Source organism: Tachypleus tridentatus, chromosome 1, assembly GCF_004210375.1.
Source record: "Tachypleus tridentatus isolate NWPU-2018 chromosome 1, ASM421037v1, whole genome shotgun sequence".
Taxonomy (NCBI): domain Eukaryota; kingdom Metazoa; phylum Arthropoda; class Merostomata; order Xiphosura; family Limulidae; genus Tachypleus; species Tachypleus tridentatus.
In genome coordinates this window covers 2488597-2511256 of record NC_134825.1, presented here as the reverse complement: position 1 = coordinate 2511256, position 22660 = coordinate 2488597, and the positions used below count along the sequence as shown (strand labels likewise).

Below are 22660 nucleotides of genomic sequence, written 5' to 3'. Positions count from 1 at the left end.
CAGACTTGAGAACACTGAACATGATGATCATATATTTCACAGCAAGTATTAGAAAAGAACGATACAGCGGCACAAAATTTCTTTAAAACTAGTAATGAACAGAGCCTCTACATAAAACAAAGATTACTTGTTTATATATTACATAAATACACCTGACCCATCTTCTATATCACAATGCCGTGTACCTAATTTTATAAATACACCTGACACACCATCTCTATCTCCACACCATGTACCTATTACATAAATGTGCTTAATCCATCTTCCATTTCAGGGTTTCCCAATCCTTTTGAGTTGTCAACCCTTCAATGCACTCGGAAAGTTGTCACAGACACCCCATAAAATTTGTAAAATGTAAATTATAATTGAACTTCACAGCCAAGAAACTTCAGTAGGTAATCAACTTTTATTACAATTGTCAGGAAACATAAAAGAATGAAGTTTTAATTTCCTTTAATAAAATGGATGGACTTTAACAAGTGTATGAATAAAGGAGATCTTCAACCCTCTACTGACTCAGGTGACCTGCTGAACAGTCTCATCAACACCAAGGGCTTAATATTAACCACTTTTGGAAACCCTGTTCTACATCCATCCACTGTGTAAATATATCTTACCCACATTCTGTATAAACTCACTATGTACATATTTAAATATACCTTACCTTCACTCTACATCATCCCATATGTACCCATAACTCAAATATATCTAACCAACATTCTACACTAATATGTTAAACATGTTCTATACCAACACATTCTTCACCTTTCATATAAATATACCTGACCTAACAGCCATACTAACCCATCTTGTACCAGCACAAACATGCTCAACCAACTTTAATTATCTAAGTTGGTTAAGTGAGCATGTATACCCTTAACTTATATACGTAAAAACGACTCGTTTGGGTTGAGAAAATATTTTACGTATTTTTGCATATATATTTCTCTACAAGTGTGTTTTCTTGACATCACTGTGTACCCTTAACTTGCCCTATAAATTCCCACATAACCTATAATTAATCCAATCTCTCCCAGGTACCTAAAAATCACAGTTGCAATTCCCTTAGCAACTTATGGTGGCAGTAATCTTCCACATCCTTCCATTAACCCATTCTGTACCAGGCCGATCGATACTCTTTCCTCTGAATCCACTCTGTACCAAGCCGATCGATACTCTTTCCTCTGAATCCACTCTGTACCAGGCAGATCGATACTCTTTCCTCTGAATCCACTCTGTACCAAGCCGATCGATACTCTTTCCTCTGAATCCACTCTGTACCAGACCAATCGATACTCTTTCCTCTGAATCCACTCTGTACCAAGCCGATCGATACTCTTTCCTCTGAATCCACGCTGTACCAAGCCGATCGATACTCTTTCCTCTGAATCCACTCTGTACCAAGCCGATCGATACTCTTTCCTCTGAATCCACTCTGTACCAGGCCAATCGATACTCTTTCCTCTGAATCCACTCTGTACCAGGCCAATCGATACTCTTTCCTCTGAATCCACTCTGTACCAGGCCAATCGATACTCTTTCCTCTGAATCCACTCTGTACCAGGCCAATCGATACTCTTTCCTCTGAATCCACTCTGTACCAGGCCAATCGATACTCTTTCCTTTTAATCCAATCTGTACCAGGCCAATCGATACTCTTTCCTTTTAATCCAATCTGTACCAGGCCAATCGATACTCTTTCCTATTAATCCAATCTGTACCAGGCCAATCGATACTCTTTCCTACTAATCCAATCTGTACCAGGTCAATCAATACTCTTTCCTATTAATCCAATCTGTGCCAGGTCAATCAATACTCTTTTCTACTAATCCAATCTGTACCAGGTCAATCAATACTTTTTCCCATTAATCAAATCTGTACCGTGTTAATCAATACTTTTTCCCCATTAATTGAATCTGTACCATGTTAATCAATACTTTTTCCCCATTAATCGAATCTGTACCAGGTTAATCAATGTTACTGTCTCAGTTATTTTATTTTTTCATGCTTCTATTTATTTTATTAAAAACAATTTAAACACTTTCAAAAACAAATGTTCAAAGATTATGCCAACTTCCTGGGGGTTATCCACATTTTTACTGTCACTTTATCAGTAAAGAAGGCTGTACTGTTAAACAAATCCTTGTACTTACATTTTCAATGACAGTTACTAAGTCCTGTGGCAGTTTTTCCATAATGGTTTCCACAGAATGTTCAGATGGTACTTTACTCATTATAACAACGTTGGTTAAAGTAAACATGTTCTCTGAGTGATGTTCATCAGTAATGAAACCTGTGCTCATAGTATAATTCAGCCCATTCAGTTGAAAATTTCCTTTGGCTAAAGCTATGTTTGCTGAAAGAAAAATAACATTGTGCTACTTCAGCTCATAATAGAGACAGTGATATACATACATTGAACAGAAAACAAAATTTCTATCTAGATACTAAGTTCCAAAATGCCCTTTCACAAAGAGAAATGTTCTACATGAAAACATGTTACTAATTTATAAATATCTTTTACTATTCCAGTTTTAAATACAAATACAATACTTTAATGCTTCACAAGACATTATAAAAATGTTTAATGAAAAACAATATTTACGTTATCTTAAAAAAATATATATAATTAAAACATTTACTAAGTTAATATAATCAAAATATTTCACATAAAACAATACTGTTGTAATGTTTACTTAATTAACATAAACAAAGTTTTTAATAAAATAATTCTCACCTGTCTGAGAAGTTTTGATTTAACACTGCACCTAATGTCATACCTGTACCATCTTATTGATGTCTCAAATAAGGTTTGAAATTCATCACATGTTTTACAATACAGACATGAACTTCAGTAATATCTTCAATAAGATTTGAAATTCGTCACTATGTATCTTGAAATACGTCTGAACTTCGCTAATATCTCTTGTTAGGTTTGAAAATTATAATTACCTAAACTGAAAATGTATTTTCAATAGGCACCTACTTCCACTCACAAGATTAGTTTTGTTCAGTGCTGCCATCTACATGCAAACTTTTTCTTTATGCATGCCACAAATTCTGTGCTACTCTTTTATTGGAAGTAGTACATTTCACATCATCTCTCTCATGTGAATAAGCATTTATCATCTATTAACTAACAGTAACATAGTATGCTCATGTGATGCACATAACTCCCTCTGCACTCCTCTTCAGAACCTTCACTTTGAAAGTCGGGAGAAGTTATGCATATTGGAGAAGTAGGGAAGAAGGGTGAGAAGAGGTAAGTAGCTGCTGAAAATACATTTTAAGTATAGAAAAATTACAATTATGGTATTTACGTCTACTTACAAAAATTAACTAGAATCCCACACTGACAAGGAAAAAGAAACAGTACAAAAGAGTAACTGAAGCATCCCCAAAAGCATACAAAGAACACCCCTAAACACGAGTGAAAGAGATCCAAAGATTTAAAGAGGGGAACCACACCACTTCTTATCTAGGTATACTCTGCACCATTGGTATAATTCGTAAAACAAAATAGTTGAAATTGTGATACGTGGAGTAGCTAGGGTGTGTTGGACCATACTCAGCAAGCCAACTACATCCAATAATTCAACAAAGTACCAACATCCACACAAGACTAGAAAGAGGATCATATTGTCTTCACTTACAACCCAAGAATCAGGGATTAAGATCTACATATATTCCTGGGTACAAAACAAGGATCAACACCCTACAGCAATCTGGCACTAACCAACTGGCATCAAGAGGATGGATTAAACAAAACAAGGATCAACACCCTACAGCAATCTGGCACTAACCAACTGGCATCAAGAGGATGGATTAAACAAAACAAGGATCAACAACCTACAGCAATCTGGGACTAACCAACTGGCATCAAGAGGATGGATTAAACTCGTACTTGGGCTTATGTTGATTGGTTCATTTAAATCGAACATCTCAACAACCTACAGCAATCTGGGACTAACCAACTGGCATCAAGAGGATGGATTAAACTCATACTTGGGCTTATGTTGATTGGTTCATTTAAATCGAACATCTCAACACTATGAACTGACAACTGCACAAAGGTAGGATGAGGGCTCCCAATCAAAAGGGGTGAACTGCATGTGTATGTCAAATCAACTCCAGGTGATATGGAATTTATAACAGGAGGCCAGATCAACCATTTAGTTCACAGATTATCTCAACTGTATGTGTAAATGAATAGTAGGAGGCCACACCAACCAGTTCAGTGATGGATCAACCCCACGCCAGTTTAAATAGTATAAGATTGCATTAGCTTGTAAGGTGACAGACCAGCTCCAGTGGTTGTGATTGTTGTAGAATATCCACTCAAGACATGGTAGGGATGGGCAGTTATCCCCTTCTGCTACACCTCTGCACTCCATGAGAGGTGCAGACCAAAACATACATATTTATAAAGGAATTACTGCAAGTTAGATAACCTTGTGGAACACCCCATCTCTGTTGTGACTGTGGGGAGCCATGGGTCAAAACATACATATTTATAAAGGAATTACTGCAAGTTAGATACCCTTGTGGAACACCCCATCTCTGTTGTGACTGTGGGGAGCCATGGGTCAAAACATACATATTTATAAAGGAATTACTGCAAGTTAGATAACCTTGTGGAACACCCCATCTCTGTTGTGACTGTGGGGAGCCATGGATGAGAAACTGCAAGTGAAGATGGGTTACAGTGTTGAGCTTAAGTTAAAGAATACTTACTCAAACACCACTCACCACAGAACATGGTCCATGTAAAAGAAAGCAATTAAAAAAAAGGGCCCTGAAAAAGGAACAAAACTTGCAGTTAAAGTTGCACTGAAGTCTGGAATGTGGCTACAGGTGGAATATGAAATGCTAACACAGCCAAAGCGCAATGTGATGAAGATAACTGAATGTGGATGTACTGGGCATGGTACACAAGCCAGTTTGCAGAATCTCCTCCAACAGATCATAAAGACAGGAACCAAGGGAAAATATGAGATGAATTTAATGGGAGAACACATGGAACAAGGTTAAAGAGGAAGACAGCAGAGAGGAGAGGCCAAATAGACCACAAGGTGGATCCAACGGACAATGGTAGGTTGGTATTTCATGTTTAATGGCACAAAGCTACTGGGCTATCTGTGCTTAACAATATGTTGTATACTATAATGGTATATGAAAATTAAGGTTAAAATATGTAAAATTAAGACCTGTCAGGACGACTGAAGCATTAAGTTCTAATTTGTTGTCAGTCTCCTGAAGTTGGCCTTTCTAGTCCTGGGTTCAGGTCAAAGTACAATTAATGTGTAAAAGAAATCATGCTAAAACAGTATATAGTTCAATAAAAAACTTAAGGTAAAAAGACCAATGGCTCTTAAAAATGTAAAAACATGAGTGAGGCAACCAGTATCACCTATGACACTGGATAATGTCAAGGGCAAACCTACCTTAAAAATATGTTTAAAATGGTATCGTCATTTTTGGGTGTAACGACGGCATGATAATAAAATATGTACGATTGAGATCTAAGTGCCACACAGACCACACATTGGTGCATCAGTACCAGATAAAAGGAAGTGGTGGGTTAAAAAAAATACTGTGACCAATGTGTAGACTAGCCAAGACAACTTCCTCCCTTCAATCTTTACCAAAACAAGATGGCCAAAGAGCTAAAGAAAGCTTGACTTGAAAAAGCTTGTTATGTCGTTGCTCACTCCAGGTCGACTGCCATCTGATGTATAGTCAGGTTTTGATAACTGGACCATAGTCCATGTATGGAACAAAGATGGTGGTGACAGAGCCAGAACAGATGAACTTTGCTGTTCTGTCAGCTAGCTCATTCCCACAAACACCAACATGGCCTGGTATCCAAAAAAACTGGACAAAGATAGATGATAGAGAGAGAGAGAGATAGGCAAGTTTGTTTTGCATATTGATAAGAATAGGATGGTAACAAACATGGAATGATTTCAGGGCCAATAGACAGCTGAGTGAATCAGTATAGATTGTACAATTTGTATATTGCATAGATTCAATATGGTTCAAGGCAAGAGAAATGGCATACAATTCGGCAGTGAACATAGAAACTGTAAAGGGGATTTTGTGTGCTACAACCAAATTATCAAACCATGGCAGAGCCTACAGAGTCACCTGATTTTGAACCATCCATATATATGGGAATGGATGGATCATTTGAAAAATGTTCAGCAAATAAAGAGCAATATTTCCAATTGGGGGTACTAGTCTTCCTCAGATGACTCAAAGATAGGTCACAGTTGGGGATAGTAATTAGCCATGGTCGAAGAGGCCACTGTTGATACTGCTATGCTATTCAAAGATAAATCCAATTTTTCTGATTGTGCCCAGATACAAAGGCTAAAAGCAACAATGGTATATTTTCTATTATAAAAAAGTGTGGCCTGCTGAGGATAGAAAAAACAGCCCCAAGCAGGATGCTGCAAGAAAGAACAAAGTTTGGAAGCACACATAAAAGAGAGCTGCAAACAGCAAATATACAGAGAGGGTTCATGGGACTCCACACATAAATTTTGGACTGGAGAAGTACAAAAGGCTCCAGTGCAAAGCTGAAGCCACTGATGGTGGATAAGATACAACATTTTCAGTGCTGAGGTTTTGGCACAACCAATTAACCATAGACCCATAGTTAAGTTTGGATCAGTTTAGGGCACAATAAATATTAAGCATGAAGTATCTATCTGCTCCCCAAGACGTGGAAGAGAGAACACAAAGGATGTTCAGTGCTCTTACACATTTGACACAAAGTTGTTTGATATGGGAAATAATGTTTAATTTACAATCACATATGAGACCTAAGAACTTTGTCTCAGGGACGACAGGAAGTACATCATCATCAATACAAAGTTGTAGATCTGGATGAATACCCTGTTGGCAGCAGAAATGTACACAAACAGTTTCAGTGAGAAAAAGTTGAAAACCATTTGCTGTGGTCTACTTAAGTATATGACTGATTCCAGTTTGTAGCTGCTGCTCAATAAACCTCATATTTGATGACTGAGAGATGTAAAAGTCATCAACGAAAAGACCATTTGCAACTGTAGGGGGAAGCTGTTCACTGATGACATTAATCTTTATAATGAAAAGTGTGACACTCAGAACACAGCCCTGCATTAACCATCCTCTCTAAAGTCTTACAGAGACAGCTAGTCAAAGCAACTGGACAGTAGTTTGAAGGAATCTTAGGATCCTTCCCAGGCTTAGAGAAATGTAGGACTATAGCCTGGTACCAGGCATCAGGGAAAACATTCTCCTGCCAGATCCATTTAAAAACAATCAGAAGAATATCAAGAGAAGCAGGAGACAGATGGCACAGCATTTCATAGTGTACATCATCAGGTCCAACTGATGTATTGTCAGACCTCTGAAAGGCCAGTTTGAGTTCCACCAGTGTAAGAGTATGATTATAGTCGATAAGAAGATGGAAGAAGAAGCAGAAGTGCTAGATACCTGGCAAAAGCTTTCACCTAGAGTATCAGCAATGCTCTAGTTATCAGCTATTTCCTGGCTATCAGAGAGCAAGAGCAAGAGGGAAAAAGAATTATATTGCCCAATGACCTTTCAAATCCTTTCCCACATGACTTTGAAAATGATGGTAGAAGATATGCTGGTTGTGAACTTAATCCAATTTTCCTTCTGGCTTTGACATCCTACCCATCAAGCATGTGAACAGGTCTGCTGGAAAGCTATGCAGTTCGAGTGTGGGATATCTATGGAAAGTATCCCAGGCCTGTTTTTGAGCCTTCCGTGCCACGTGGCAGGCAGGATTCCACCACGGACGATAATATAGTGGAAAATGTCTCGAGGATTTAAGAATACATTGAGCAGCTGCCGTATATTACAGTCCGTTAATGCTGCCACACAGTCATCTATTGATGGCATACAGATGATGGTAGGATCAAGTTCTGCAAGAGCAGTGAAAGAGGGCCAGTTTGCTTGATCCAGCTTCCACCAGGGCACGTTGGTTGGGTGGCATCTACCACAGTCAGTCTTTCTCAAAATTATAGAAAAATGATCACTGCCTCGTAGATCATTGTCCACACTTCATGAAAATTGGGAGAATAATGAAGGGAAGCAAACTGAGAGATCAATAGCAGTAAAGGACTGACTGGGTGCATGAAAATAAGTAGAATAACCAGTATTGAAAAGAGAGAGGTGGTGTTCAGAAAGCATATGCCCTACAGAGCAGCCCCTCTCATCAATATCAGCATTTCCACAGAGGGAATGATGTCCATTTCAGTTCCCAGGATTAAAAAGGGAGATAGCAACTGTTCAATGGGAGCATCAAGGTCTGATTGATCACAAGTCTCTCCAGGAGACAAGTAGAGAGAACAAACAGTGATGGTACGACCCAAGAAAACATGGACGGCTACAGCCTTAAAGGGTGTGTCGAGTGGCAAAGACAGGGTGGTCACTTGCTGATCAACCAACAGTGCCACCCCTCCCTACACTCATCCATTACACTGCCTGTCATTTCTGTACAAAGAAAACCACCAAAAGGTTACTGTATTGGCAGGTTTCAGAAATGTTTCCTTTAAGGAAAGAAGTACAGGACTGTAGGAAGCAATCAGTATTTTGATGTCATCCAGATTAAAACGTAAACATCAACAGTTCCATTGTATCAAGGTGGCCATTCTTATTTATGTGTAGGCGAATTGGGTGGAGAACCCTTCTGTTTATGACCACGTATTGTTTCTTTACTGTCTTTATTCGAGGGAGGTCTATCGCCCTCCTTGGATCTTGCCCTGGGTCGATTGGGTAGGTCTTTGCTGTTGGAAGGAGGAGATTACAGAGAATGAGGACATCAACAAATGATTGTTTTGCATCTTGGAGTGGGAGAGGAAGATGTATATGAGGAAATGCCTGTACCCAGAACTGAAGGAAGTGGATCTTAGGATTTGTTGGAATGTATGTAAGGGACAGAGATGGATGTTAAAGTTGATTCATCAACTTTCCTAACCATGGAGGTCAAAAGACTTTCTATTTGTTTTGAGAACAATTCTTTTGGAGGCACAGTGAAACCTGTCTGCACTCCCACTGTAGCTGTGGAATGAAGTGCAGCAGCATATGTCCGAGATGAAGTGGTGAACAGCAACTATCGAACCTCAGAATAAGTAATGTTATGAATAGCTTTCAAATGCTGCACCTCTTTTTCTTCAAACCATTTAGAGCGAGAACGAAAGTAGGATGTGTGAGAGCCATTGCAATTGATGCAATGAGGATCCATTTCACACTCGTAGGCATCATGATCCTTGCCACTGCAATGAGCACATGTCAAAGAACCACAACATGACGTCTTTGAGTGACCGAACCACTGATACTGGGAACATCGGAGATGGATTGGAACATATGACCATACCTTGCAATTAAGTAACCTGCCTTGATGGTGGCAGATGGACATGGTGATATAAATGTCAGAACAAGGATATTAGTCAGCATCGTAATTCCATCTTTGCGAGTGGAGATACACCTCAGTGCAGAAACACCTTGACTGGAGAAACCAGCAAGAATCTCTGACTCTGGGATGTTCTTCAAATCCCTCTCAAGAATAACTCCTCGTGATGAATTCAAAGTTGTATGAGGTGTAACCTCAATAGGTATATCCCCAATTGCCTTTGAATGCAAGAGGAGTTCAGTGTTGAATTGTGGATGTTTCCACCAATATGTCACCAGACCAAAGCTTCTATACTGACTTTGGGGAGCCAGCAAGTCCCTCTATTCCCTTCTAAGTGAAAAGGGGAGACATCTGTCCCAAAGCTTTGTAGAATGTAGTACAAGAAAATGAGGTGAAATGAGTGTTACAGATGTTGAAGATTGCTGCTCAGAATCTTCAAAATGTGGTCGTTTACCTATAAACTGTTTTTCACTCTTTTATTTAAGTTTTTATTTGGAGAATCCACAATTTTAAAAAAGGCAAATATTGGTGCCCACTAACCCCACCCACCATGGAGCCCTACAAAGGGATGCACTACAATGTCAAACCAGAACACTGCAGCAATGCCAAGGTTTCGTGAGCACCATACCCAAACTCCAGCATCAGATACAATGTCCACAACACCTGCTGAGAACATCCAACACTGGTACTTGGTTGACCCTAGCTCAAGTGGAACAGCTGACTGACCCATGGGGGCCACCTCAAGGCCACCCATCTGTAGGAATTCAAAGCAAAAGTGGTGTTTTAGGGTTGGATCCCTCAACCACCAGGATCCTCTTCTCCCCTTCACAGGTCACCACGTGCGGCAAACACGTGAGTGGATGTTTAGATCCCAGAGAAGATAAACTGAAAGAACAGAACCTTCCCTGGGAAGTCCCCTCCCCACGTACAGGAATCCACACCGAGGGTAAGTAAAGTGTGTAGTAACCATAATATATGTATGAAAGAAAAACTATATAATTAATGTTTGATATACCAGTAACTTGATAAGAAAGATAATTGTAAGTCTAAGCAAATAGCAGAAGAAAATAAACCAAGACTAACTGATAGCATGTATTCTGAGTATTATCCAATGTAATAAAACTTTGTTAGGGAACCCAAACAACTCCAGATAATAAAATTAAAAATATTATTATTCACAAAGCAAAACATCATGTATTTCCAAAGTCAGCAAACTGTATATCGAAATGCATGAACCAACAAAAGTCAGTTTATTGAATTATCAATCCTCTGACAAAGTAAAGCAATGGCTTTCTGTAGAATACTGCTACTTAAAACCTGTGTAAATATGCTGGTAGAACATAGAACCTCCAAAGTGGTAACACAGAAATGATAATGCAAAATGAATAAGTAAATACAACAATGATGGTAGAAAAATAAAAAGTACATAAGGAAGTAATAAAATTCTGTACAAATATAAAATAATTCCACTTCAGAATAACTCAAAAAGATAACAATATCACTACTGTATAATACAGAATAAATTTGTTTGAAAAAAAATGCACAAGCTAAAAATTACAACACTAGTATTGCCAAACAAGAAGTGATAGTTTGATAGAACTGAACTATTCAATAATTGTGTTATTCAAGAATGTATTCTGCTGTCTTATTGCTGGAGGGTTGTTACATGATGATTTGTATGCAAGTCACATTCAAATTAGTCATTTCAAAGTTGAGTGGGAGCTTCATGGTTTGCAACATGTGGAAAATTATTTTTCATATAGAGGATATGCAATGAAAATATTTATACGAGGTGAAGCAATGTATCGGAATTTATCATCATGTGTCTTAAGGCACACACATCTGAACAATACCCTCATTTGAACTTCACTAATGTCCCTAACTAAAGTCTGAAATTCATCACTATGCATCTTACAATACCCACATCTGAACTTCACTAATGTCCCTAACTAAAGTCTGAAATTCATCACTATGCATCTTACAATACCCACATCTGTACTTCACTAATGTCCCTAACTAAAGTCTGAAATTCATCACTATGCATCTTACAATACCCTCATCTCAACTTCACTAATGTCTCTAACTAAAGTCTGAAATTCATCACTATGCATCTTACAATACCCTCATCTCTACTTCACTAATGTCCCTAACTAAAGTCTGAAATTCAATACTATGCATCTTACAATACTCTCATCTGAACTTCACTAATGTCCCTAACTAAAGTCTGAAATTCATCACTATGCATCTTACAATACCTTCATCTAAACTTCACTAATGTCCCTAACTAAAGTCTGAAATTCATCACTATGCATCTTACAATACCCTCATCTAAACTTCACTAATGTCCTAACTAAACTCTGAAATTCATCACTATGCATCTTACAATGCCCTCATCTAAACTTCACTAATGTTCTAACTAAAGTCTGAAATTCATCACTATGCATCTTACAATACCCTCATCTAAACTTCACTAATGTCTCTAACTAAAGTCTGAAATTCATCACTATGCATCTTACAATACCCTCATCTAAACTTCACTAATGTCCGTAACTAAACTCTGAAATTCATCACTATGCATCTTACAATACCCTCATCTCTACTTCACTAATGTCCCTAACTAAAGTCTGAAATTCAATACTATGCATCTTACAATACTCTCATCTGAACTTCACTAATGTCCCTAACTAAAGTCTGAAATTCATCACTATGCATCTTACAATACCTTCATCTAAACTTCACTAATGTCCCTAACTAAAGTCTGAAATTCATCACTATGCATCTTACAATACCCTCATCTAAACTTCACTAATGTCCCTAACTAAACTCTGAAATTCATCACTATGCATCTTACAATACCCTCATCTAAACTTCACTAATGTCTCTAACTAAAGTCTGAAATTCATCACTATGCATCTTACAATACCCTCATCTAAACTTCACTAATGTCTCTAACTAAAGTCTGAAATTCATCACTATGCATCTTACAATACCCTCATCTAAACTTCACTAATGTCCCTAACTAAACTCTGAAATTCATCACTATGCATCTTACAATACCCTCATCTAAACTTCACTAATGTCTCTACTCTAACTAAAGTCTGAAATTCATCACTATGCATCTTACAATACCCTCATCTCTACTTCACTGTTTCTAACAAGATTTGAAATTCATTACTTTGGTTCCTTCAATACACATACATGAACAGAACAAACCAATCACAAGATGTTAGAAACAGTAAAACAGAACAGAGAAATAAACCAAAAGATAATACATATGCAAGTTGATGGAACATATTACACGTATGTATGGAATAGGAGCTCACAAAGGCTACCAGAAAGGGTTAACTGTTATAAGTGTTTGAAACCGAGCCAAAACTGTCAGTAATAAATAGTTCTTATCAATCCAAGGATGCACAGCTCAGTTAAATCAAAAGAACAACAAAATTAACAAAACATGAAAATAATATGTAGTTAGATTTATGAGGCAAATATCAGTTGCAAATACTCTTATTCCCAATAAGAAAAGAATTTCCTTATAAGAGAAAAATCATCCACCAGTTTACGTCTTTATTATGAAAATTCTTGTGTTATGCTAGTTGACATTGGTTCAGCAGCTACAGTTGTTTACTCCAATTTGTGAATAAAAGATGAAACTCTTCCTCCAGTGATGAAAAAGAAATGGAATTGATAAAAGCAGGAAGTAACAAAGGTCTACCAAAAGTGAAGATAAAGTTTTCCTATGATGGTAAGCTTCTCTACATTTCATGATGTTGATAATTTACATTGAAGAAGAGTACATACTGGGGAGTCTGATGCCATGTGGACAGTTATGTGCAATGTTAGGCTGGAATCAGATATTTTTACTGTCTATGACCAGGAAATCCCTGTTCTCTATGGAAACTACTACACCAGAAATTAAACCTTCAGTTACAACAGCAAGAGTGGACATTGTATCAGCAAGTCAAATAGTCACACAAAGAATTATTAACAAACGTTTTTCATCTGGTGCAAATACTCATAATGGAACTAAATACTCTACCATGTCCTGAAGAACTGGTGGTTGGAAGAGCTCTCATGAAAGTAAAGACTAAAGATGTACTAAAATTATTTTCAACTAGATCAGAAACTTGGTTGGAAGAACTCTTGATGAAGTTGATATAATGAAATATGATACTTTCAAGGAAAGACTTAAGTCTGTAATACAACACAAAAGGTAGCTTTGATGTGAATGCTGATAAAATGGGGCTTCATTCAGATGACATAGTTTAATTAAGCCATTCTTGTTGCAAGAGAAGTCAAAGTATCATAATGAATCTAAAAATACAGGCAATCTAAACCAAAGTTCATCCACTATAACCATCTTTAAAGATATGTCAGTCAGAGATAGGCTGCAAGGTAATTCAAGTGAATAATTATTAGAGAACCTCAACCAACTAACAAAACCAGAGTTCCTGTTGAGGCTATTTTCAGCAACTCATCAAGGTTAGAGCTATCAGTGGATTTATCAAACCTTGTGCATAAGAACTACTCCACTGATAGGATCACCAGTCAAAAGAAGATACACAATACAAGCCTATGATGAAAATTATGGTGAAAAGAAAAACACCAAAAAAACTTTGTGAAAGGACAAATTAATGTACAGTTTTATATTTTTCCATAAGGATTTTAATGGTCTTCACAATCTGGGATGAGACATTGTTGTAAACTACATTTTAAACATGTAATTTATTCGAGCACATAAAAACAACAAAAGGAGGAAATACAATAACTTGCTGCCATTGCACGGAATGAACATTTATATAAATTTACCAGAATAAGTTAAAAGGATCCATCAAGGAAATAAAAGTACTACAACAATACTTTGCAACCTTTAACAATATTCTGAGCATAACTGGTTTAAAAATTAAATACACTGATGTCTTTTGTGCTGATAGCCTATTATTAAAAATAAATTTAAAACAAGATGAAAGAACAGATGTTTGAAATATAAATATTCTTTCTCAATTTAGTTTTAAAATAATTAATGATTTATAGTAAATATAGTTTTAAACAAATATTTTCACTGTTTAGGATTTATTACATGTCACAACAAAAGAGAATTGTCACTAACCTGTGTCAATGTTACCAAAGTCCAGAACAGTCAAGTTGCTCTTCTTGTTTCCAATATAACTTTCTACTACAAATGTTCTTGAAACATAACTAAACATTAAATCAATTTCTTCTAAATCTGACACCACAAGTCCAGATGGGAGTGATGGTCTAACAAGTACTAAGTGTGATGGTACACAATGTGAATAGCTGCAGCTGACACTAGATAAATGAAAACAAATTTTTAGCTGTCAAATACAATGGTAAACACGTACATTTGAAAACTTTAAGTGTTTAAATTATGCATTTGTCCCTATAAAAACTGATGTAAAACAGAGGGTTAATCTTTAAATAAATGATTTTCCCAGACTCATGCTGCTTTGCAACGACTGTTCATATTCTGGTGCTCAACACTTACAACTTGCAATGCAACGTGGCAAAAGTCACACATCTTGACACTTTCTATCATACATGTCAATCATCATTATTCATCAGAGAACTTCAGAAGATTCAGTAATGAGCTGAACAGGATTTATCATTTTTTTAAACAATACATTCTAAGTTTAAGACACGGCTGAAAACTTACAAACTTTGAGCATATGGCAATTTTTAGTCTTTATTTGTTATCTTATTTCACCCTTTTGAGTTTCATGCATTTTTTTTGTTTCTTTTACAGGGGAAAATACTGACAGCAAGTGCTAAATAATTCAGTGTGATGCCTACTCACAATAACCATTAATAGAACATCATAACCAAATTGTTGAGATGTAAAATTCTCATTTTATGAATGCTTTATTAAGATTATCTTGAAAAATTAATTTAAAACTAAGCCTCAACTACTTTTTTTACTTTTCACCAGTGCAATTCTTATTATTATGGAAATGGTAAAAATTTTTAAATTTCCCACTTGGGCAGACCATCAATTGACAAAACATGGTCAGAAATACATAGTTTCTGTACTTGCTTACCTGTAGCCCAAATAGTTTGAAAGCAGGAAATTCTTGAAGTTGGTAATATGAAAAACAATAAATTTCAACATTTTGCATGCTATTTGTTAGAGCTTTCTAATTTCTGAAGCTAAAAAACATATCTTCTTGAGATATTTATCTATAATTATTCTATGAGTATTCAACAAATACATTCTGTGAATAATCTTTTTATTTTTTAATATTTTAAATCAGTTGAAATTCATGAAACCTTACTTAAAAACAGTTTGAAAATGCCTTAGAAACAAAGAAAGATATCTTAAGCAACACAAAGAAAAAAAATGCTAATATTAAGAGAGAAGTAAAATGATAAAAAAAGGAAAAACATCCAAGTTGGAAAGTAACAGAAAGAGAAGCTACTCAAAGATCACAAGAAAATGAAGAAAAAAGAGAATCCAGGTCAAAAAATTGATACAATAAAAAATGATATTTTTTACTTTGGGAAAATATTTAAAAACAATACTAACCACTTTAAAACAATTAGACTGAAACTGTTTTAAATCATAATCCCAAGCTTGCTATGCAGAAGGGGTGAGTTAAGTGTTTTATTTCATGGTGTCGATTGGTCTGATTATATACAAGGGATGCAAACCTTTGATGCACCAAGATAGCCTTTCATTTACCATAAATTTATATACAACTTCCATCCAAGAGACAGGTACTTCAACTAGTTTAATAATGCTGTTTAATTAAATTGTGAATGTACCTCTGGAAACAAACGTGTACTTTAACCCCACCATACATGTAATCTTAGCATATTGGAATAGCCAGGCCTAGCAAATATATACCTAGACAAAAGTTTACAGAACTGAATAATGGCTAGAAATCCAAAATCCACGAGAGGATTTCATGATTCTTGCTTTTGAATTATCATTTCATGAGAATCATCTGTCAGTCCAGTTGAGAGACAAGAACTCTACAAAGAATATTGGACAGCCCTTGCTAGAACTTTCATAGGAGGTATACAACTTCTCCACATGAAGTGAATGGTGTTCCATTTCAGAAGTACTTTGTAAATAATACACACATTAACCTTAATCTCCAAGGATTTCAGCGACAAATGATTTAATTCAGCTGAATCCTGTCATGAGGCTTAAAATAAAAATTTCATTAAAATATTATGTGGGTAGCAGTGAATAAAATCACAATATATCTGCATAAAAAATGTTTTACCTGTTGTTTTCATTAAAAAGTAGTGCATGACATTTCAACTGGATTGAATCAAAATGTTTATGGGCAAGTAATATTATCAATAGTATATCAAATTCACAGACAGGAGCTACACATAAAAACTTTGTATACCCACTGTTTTATCTAGTCATGATCAAATATTTACAGTGATGCAAACTGAAATACTGAATATGTAATGTTTTCTCTACTTTCTTTTAGTATAAGACACATTAAAATAAAGGCTGGAAGTGTAATAAAGAAAAGTAACATCTGTGTGATGAAACTATAAACTTCTTGATGAGGAGATACACTTTCCATAACAAGTAGGGCATGAATTAAACAGAAATGTTTTTTAACCAAAGTAACCTGTCAGTCAATCTACCTTTAAAACTGTTTTTAAAGGAGAGTATTGGCTGGAGCCAGGCAGTAATGAACCCTTTTAAACCTATACACCTAGCTGACCTTCTGACCAATTGTAATTCATTTTATCTCAAATTTTCACTCTGAACTTTTACTATATAAAATGAATTATTTACCACTTTGGTTATCTTTTTCATCTCCTTACCAAACATTTTTCAGCCTTTAGTGTACTGAAACTTCCATGGATTATCATGGAAGGATGAATATCTGAGAAATTTTAAGTATATCCAGAACTTCCTGTTTGATGAGGATCTGAATTTCCTCACTGATCTTGAGATTCCAAAAGATGGTTGATCTTCTACTCAGTAGAATCCATGAATGAAGATGTCTTGGTGGTCAATGCTTTGCAAGTTCAAAATTGGAATCTCTTGCAGCTGCACAGTCCCAGTCAGAGGTGTTCACTCACAAAATTCCAGCCCTTATTGGATAGAGTGGTAAAGCCAAACAAGGAATTGGCCCAGTAACACCTCTGTGAAGATTCAGTCAGGTTGATCCTTAGTTTTGGACTCAGGTGGAGACAGCTTCAACACTGGCTGTTAAGAAGGTCACATCTCAGCATCAGAAGCCCTTTTTAGGCACCCAATGGCACCACCTCATGTGCATTCACCTTTGCTTGGATAACTACATCCAAAACATGTACTAAGAATCAAACAATCCGCAGTTAAAGGTGACATTTCCAAATGTCAACTACAAACGTACTGCAATGTAGAAAATCTTACTTCTTAAATGGAAGTGCGTGGAGATGGTCTTGAAGCCTTAACTATACATATACATGAAAGAAAGATCTACTGAATAGAGAGCAACATTTTCATCAGAGTTTGAAATCTACCATATACAAGCAGAAACAAAAATAGCCTTAATCAAATTCAGTACTGGATTGAGGTTACTTTTTTCACAACTGTTGCCATAGAACATCTGTTGATTACCATAATGTGAGAGCAAGGGAACACCTTGAGTTTCCTGCTGCATGAATATAAATACCGGGTATTTTTGGCACATATATCTGCATTTTTAAAATTTATTTATTTATTTCATACATGCATCTATTGTTCTAAGGGTTTATTTCACATTTCTATTTTTGAAGTTTGTGCAATTTTGATTTTAAACAAGTTAGATTAGTAAAATTATCTTGTTAGATAGTTTCTTCTCTTGTATTTTCCATTTGAAACTTTATACAAGTTAGTGTAAAACATTCATTTTGTATTTTCATTATTTAACTAAAAATCTTTTGCATTTGACTATATTTTGTAAAGAGTTCCAATTTGATGTGATTATGTTGCTGATTACAGCTGGATCATTTAATTAATTATTCATGAGCTGTTATTATAGAGAGTAGTGATTCATAAACTAATCCATTAACGTCAAGGAAATAGCACAAACTCAAATTTGTGTTACTGATTGATTATTACAGTCTTCATTTATTCCAATGTTTGTTTAACTAAAATAATGATTAAATTGGTTGTCATTAAAGTAATTGAAATGTGGGCTTATGATTACTTACATTTTTATTGATTATTCCTGTAAATGAGATGTTTCCATTACAGTTGATTATTGTTAAACTTAAATCCACACAATTGGGGTAGGAAGCTTGTAATCTGAGGTACAATCCTCATTGCTAATCCTATCTCTGTCATTACAAAGCTACTAACGCTATACGCTACTGTTACTAATTTGGAACTGCTGACCAGAGACGAGTCAAATGACTGGCTGCACAAACCACCAACTCTATGACTATTAAAATGTCACAAGAAGTGTAAATTTACTGTGTAATGTTTATAATTGTAAAACTTTATTTTCTGATATTGTACGAGTATACACATATCTAAAGGAGGGAATCTTCACCCTTCTGATCCTTTTTTCTAGAAATAGATAACATTATTATTTAATTTTGTACAAGCAATTACAGATCTGTGGGGTTTGGGTCCCCTCCATTTTATTATGGAATAAATAAAAGTTTTATAAGTAAGTGCAGACATTAGGAAAAAGTCAGGAGAGGGTCAAGCCTCCTCTGTCATTTTCTTCAGAAATTAAAAACCATACAATTTAATGTTGCATAAACAAGCACAGATCTCTTGGAGAGGTGTAAGAGACACACTCTCTACTCAATTCTTTTTTTGAATTAATAAGTATTATTTGAATATTATATAAGCAGGTGTATATCTGGGGAAAGAGGTCCATGGACTGAATCCCCACACAGATTTCAGATAGTTTTTTTTTAATGTTGTATAAGTAGATAGATCTATGGGTTCTGATCATTTTCCATTTCCTCAAACATTAACAGAAACAACTAGATGTTCACACCACGTAGGACTAATGAGAAAGATTAGATTCTAATATTATTTGGTTGATCTACCAATTACCATATAAAACTTAAGAGATCTGCTGAAATCACCCAGCAGTAAGTAACCTAGGGTAATTCAGTTAAAGACTCAGTTATTTCTAAACAAATGCAGCAATATGAACATCCATTAAACAATCTGAATGCCATGCCTTGGATTTCTCCATACATTGTAACAATGTGCCTGGATTTTTTAGATTTGTTTTAATTAAAGTTAGTGTTGTTCAAAACACTTTTAGCTCTTATAATGTAGACTTGTTACAAAGAATCAATGTTCCATCCTTAAGTTACAAGTCTCACAAGAAAGATGCTTTCATGTTGGTACAGGAAACAAGTGATACGACTACATTAGCAGGAATTTTAAAAATAAATTTCAAAATAAGCATCCTGTTTACAAATTTTCTTTCTAAATGTGATAACAAATAACTATTTCATTTTATTTTTAAAAATATATATGCTTATTTTTAACATTATATTCACATCAATAATATATATAAAGATTTTTAACTTTAATATAAATAGTTTACAAACTGTCCAAGCTAATCACTTAAAGAATATATTAACTAATGTCCTTCAAACTTTATTTTACATATTTACGTTACTTTAAGACCACATGTTAAGCACTGATTAATCTAAAATGCAGAAATCTCAATACCAAACTGATTACACAGTTACAAATCTAACTTTTAAAAAGCAAACTGGTATCATATAATTATTTTAAAAATTAAATATTACTACAGAAAGAGAGGAAAAAGTTGTACATTATTCTTATCTTTTAATGCAATAATGTCTCACTTTTTTAGACTTTTTAAATCTTTCTAGTTTTATTAATTTTCTAATAGTTTCCAAACTTTGTAAGATGAAAGTTATTACTGTCAAGAGTTTTATTTTACAAAATATACAGATGTTATTCAAACCTTTCTGTTGTTTAACTTTAAAGTTAGGCTACTTGAATATCAAGAATACTAGGTTTTTACCTTTGCTAAGTGCTTCTTTGTCTAATAGACTTGTGATCACTCATTTCTCTCGGTTGGTAACAAACTGAGTGTCTGTGTAATCACGCACAACATTTAAGGACCCAATACTCTTGTCATATGCTCAAAAACATCTTAAGATTGATATATTTAGTGTGATTCATAAACAAAAAAACTGAAGAATATATATAAATATGTATATAATTTGTTATAAACAAAAACAAGAACAAACACTGCTACACCAATTCAAATGACAATACCCACAGTACAGGTCATAATGAGAGACAAAATGTAGCCTAGGTTTGGAGGTGACTGAAGAAGCAGAACCAACACTGTGGTAGGAATACACCATCTATCATTCTTAACCTCTGCCTAATAAGTAACTTACCACCAAAATGAGGATGGAATGCTAACTTCAGGAGGTAAGATTATTTAACTTACTTACCCTCAAGTGGTAGTACCTTATTGTTGTTATTAGAATAGTTTATTTAACTTACTTACCCTCAAGTGGTAGTACCTTATTGTTGTTATTAGTATAGTTTATTTAATTTACTTACCCTCAAGTGGTAGTACCTTATTGTTGTTATTAGTATAGTTTATTTAACTTACTTACTCTCAAGTGGTAGTACCTTATTGTTCTTATTAGTATAGTTTATTTAACTTACTTACCCTCAAGTGGTAGTACATTATTGTTGTTATTATTATAGTTTATTTAACTTACTTACCTTCAAGTGGTAGTACATTATTGTTGTTATTATTATAGTTTATTTAACTTACTTACCCTCAAGTGGTAGTACCTTACTGTTGTTATTATTATAGTTTATTTAACTTACTTACCCTCAAGTGGTAGTACCTTACTGTTGTTATTAGTATAGTTTATTTAACTTACTTACCCTCAAGTGGTAGTACCTTACTGTTATTATTATTATAGTTTATTTAACTTACTTACCCTCAAGTGGTAGTACCTTACTGTTATTATTATTATAGTTTATTTAACTTACTTACCCTCAAGTGGTAGTACCTTACTGTTATTATTATTATAGTTTATTTAACTTACTTACCCTCAAGTGGTAGTACCTTACTGTTATTATTATTATAGTTTATTTAACTTACTTACCCTCAAGTGGTAGTACCTTACTGTTATTATTATTATAGTTTATTTAACTTACTTACCCTCAAGTGGTAGTACCTTACTGTTATTATTATTATAGTTTATTTAACTTACTTACCCTCAAGTGGTAGTACCTTACTGTTATTATTATTATAGTTTATTTAACTTACTTACCCTCAAGTGGTAGTATCTTACTGTTATTATTATTATAGTTTATTTAACTTACTTACCCTCAAGTGGTAGTACCTTACTGTTATTATTATTATAGTTTATTTAACTTACTTACCCTCAAGTGGTAGTCCCTTACTGTTATTGTTATTATTATAGTTTATTTAACTTACTTACCCTCAAGTGGTAGTACCTTATTACTTTTTTCTCTATTATTTATTTTTTTATTTTATTCTTCTTTACTTTGGAGAAAAAGTAACCTTCCAGTAACTGTCGGCAGGCAACAAAGAGTGATATAGATTCAGGACACTGTGGGTTTCAGTACCTACGTCTCACTTTCCTAATTTCTATTTCTTTGATTATTTAATTATTCTTCACATGAAACTAGCAAACAGAGGTTAAAACTGACAGACAGTGTATCTCCACCACAATGTGGGTCCTACTTCCACAGTCACCTTCACAACTTAGGGTACATCTTACATTACACAATATATCCTGTACCCTGGCAATCCTTTTGATTTGTGGGATATTTTTTTTTTTTATTTGGGTTTGTTTAACAAATTATTAGTTAGATGTTGTAATTTGCTGTTTTTAAATGTTGTCCTTCCTACTGATTGTGTTTTACCTGACTGTTGACTATTAATATTGTGCGTGTGTACGTGTGTGTCCATTCTTGATATTCAAGCATTTTCTTTGGTTTTTGTATAGGCTTTGGTTTAATCATTGATGCCACACAAATAGGTATTACTACTTACTAAGAAAACAAGTTTGAAATTTAAATATCTTGGTTTGAGCAAGAATTAAGCTAACATCTAATAACAGACTAAAATATAATTTTAGGAGTTTTTGTTCTTTCCATAAACAGTTTTCAGTTCTCTATGGTTTGGGAGTTTTGAAACTATTTGTGTGTCAGGGAAACATGTAGGTTTAAAGAAACCAATTTAACACAGAAATAAAATATTATAAAATGCAAGCACT

At 34.9% G+C, this 22660-nt stretch overlaps 1 protein-coding gene across 2 annotated transcripts in view; it reads right to left on the bottom strand.

Annotated features, from left to right (window-relative positions):
* LOC143230391 (N-acetylglucosamine-1-phosphotransferase subunits alpha/beta-like) overlaps window positions 1-22660 on the bottom strand; it is a 179919-nt gene that overhangs the window by 134665 nt on the left and 22594 nt on the right. For both annotated transcript variants that reach the window (XM_076464018.1, XM_076463930.1), the window contains exons 4-5: window positions 14538-14737; window positions 2154-2356 (exon numbers count right to left, since the gene is read on the bottom strand). In XM_076464018.1, coding sequence (XP_076320133.1) covers window positions 2154-2356; window positions 14538-14737 — 403 coding nt within the window. The remainder of the gene's footprint in view (window positions 1-2153; window positions 2357-14537; window positions 14738-22660) is intronic.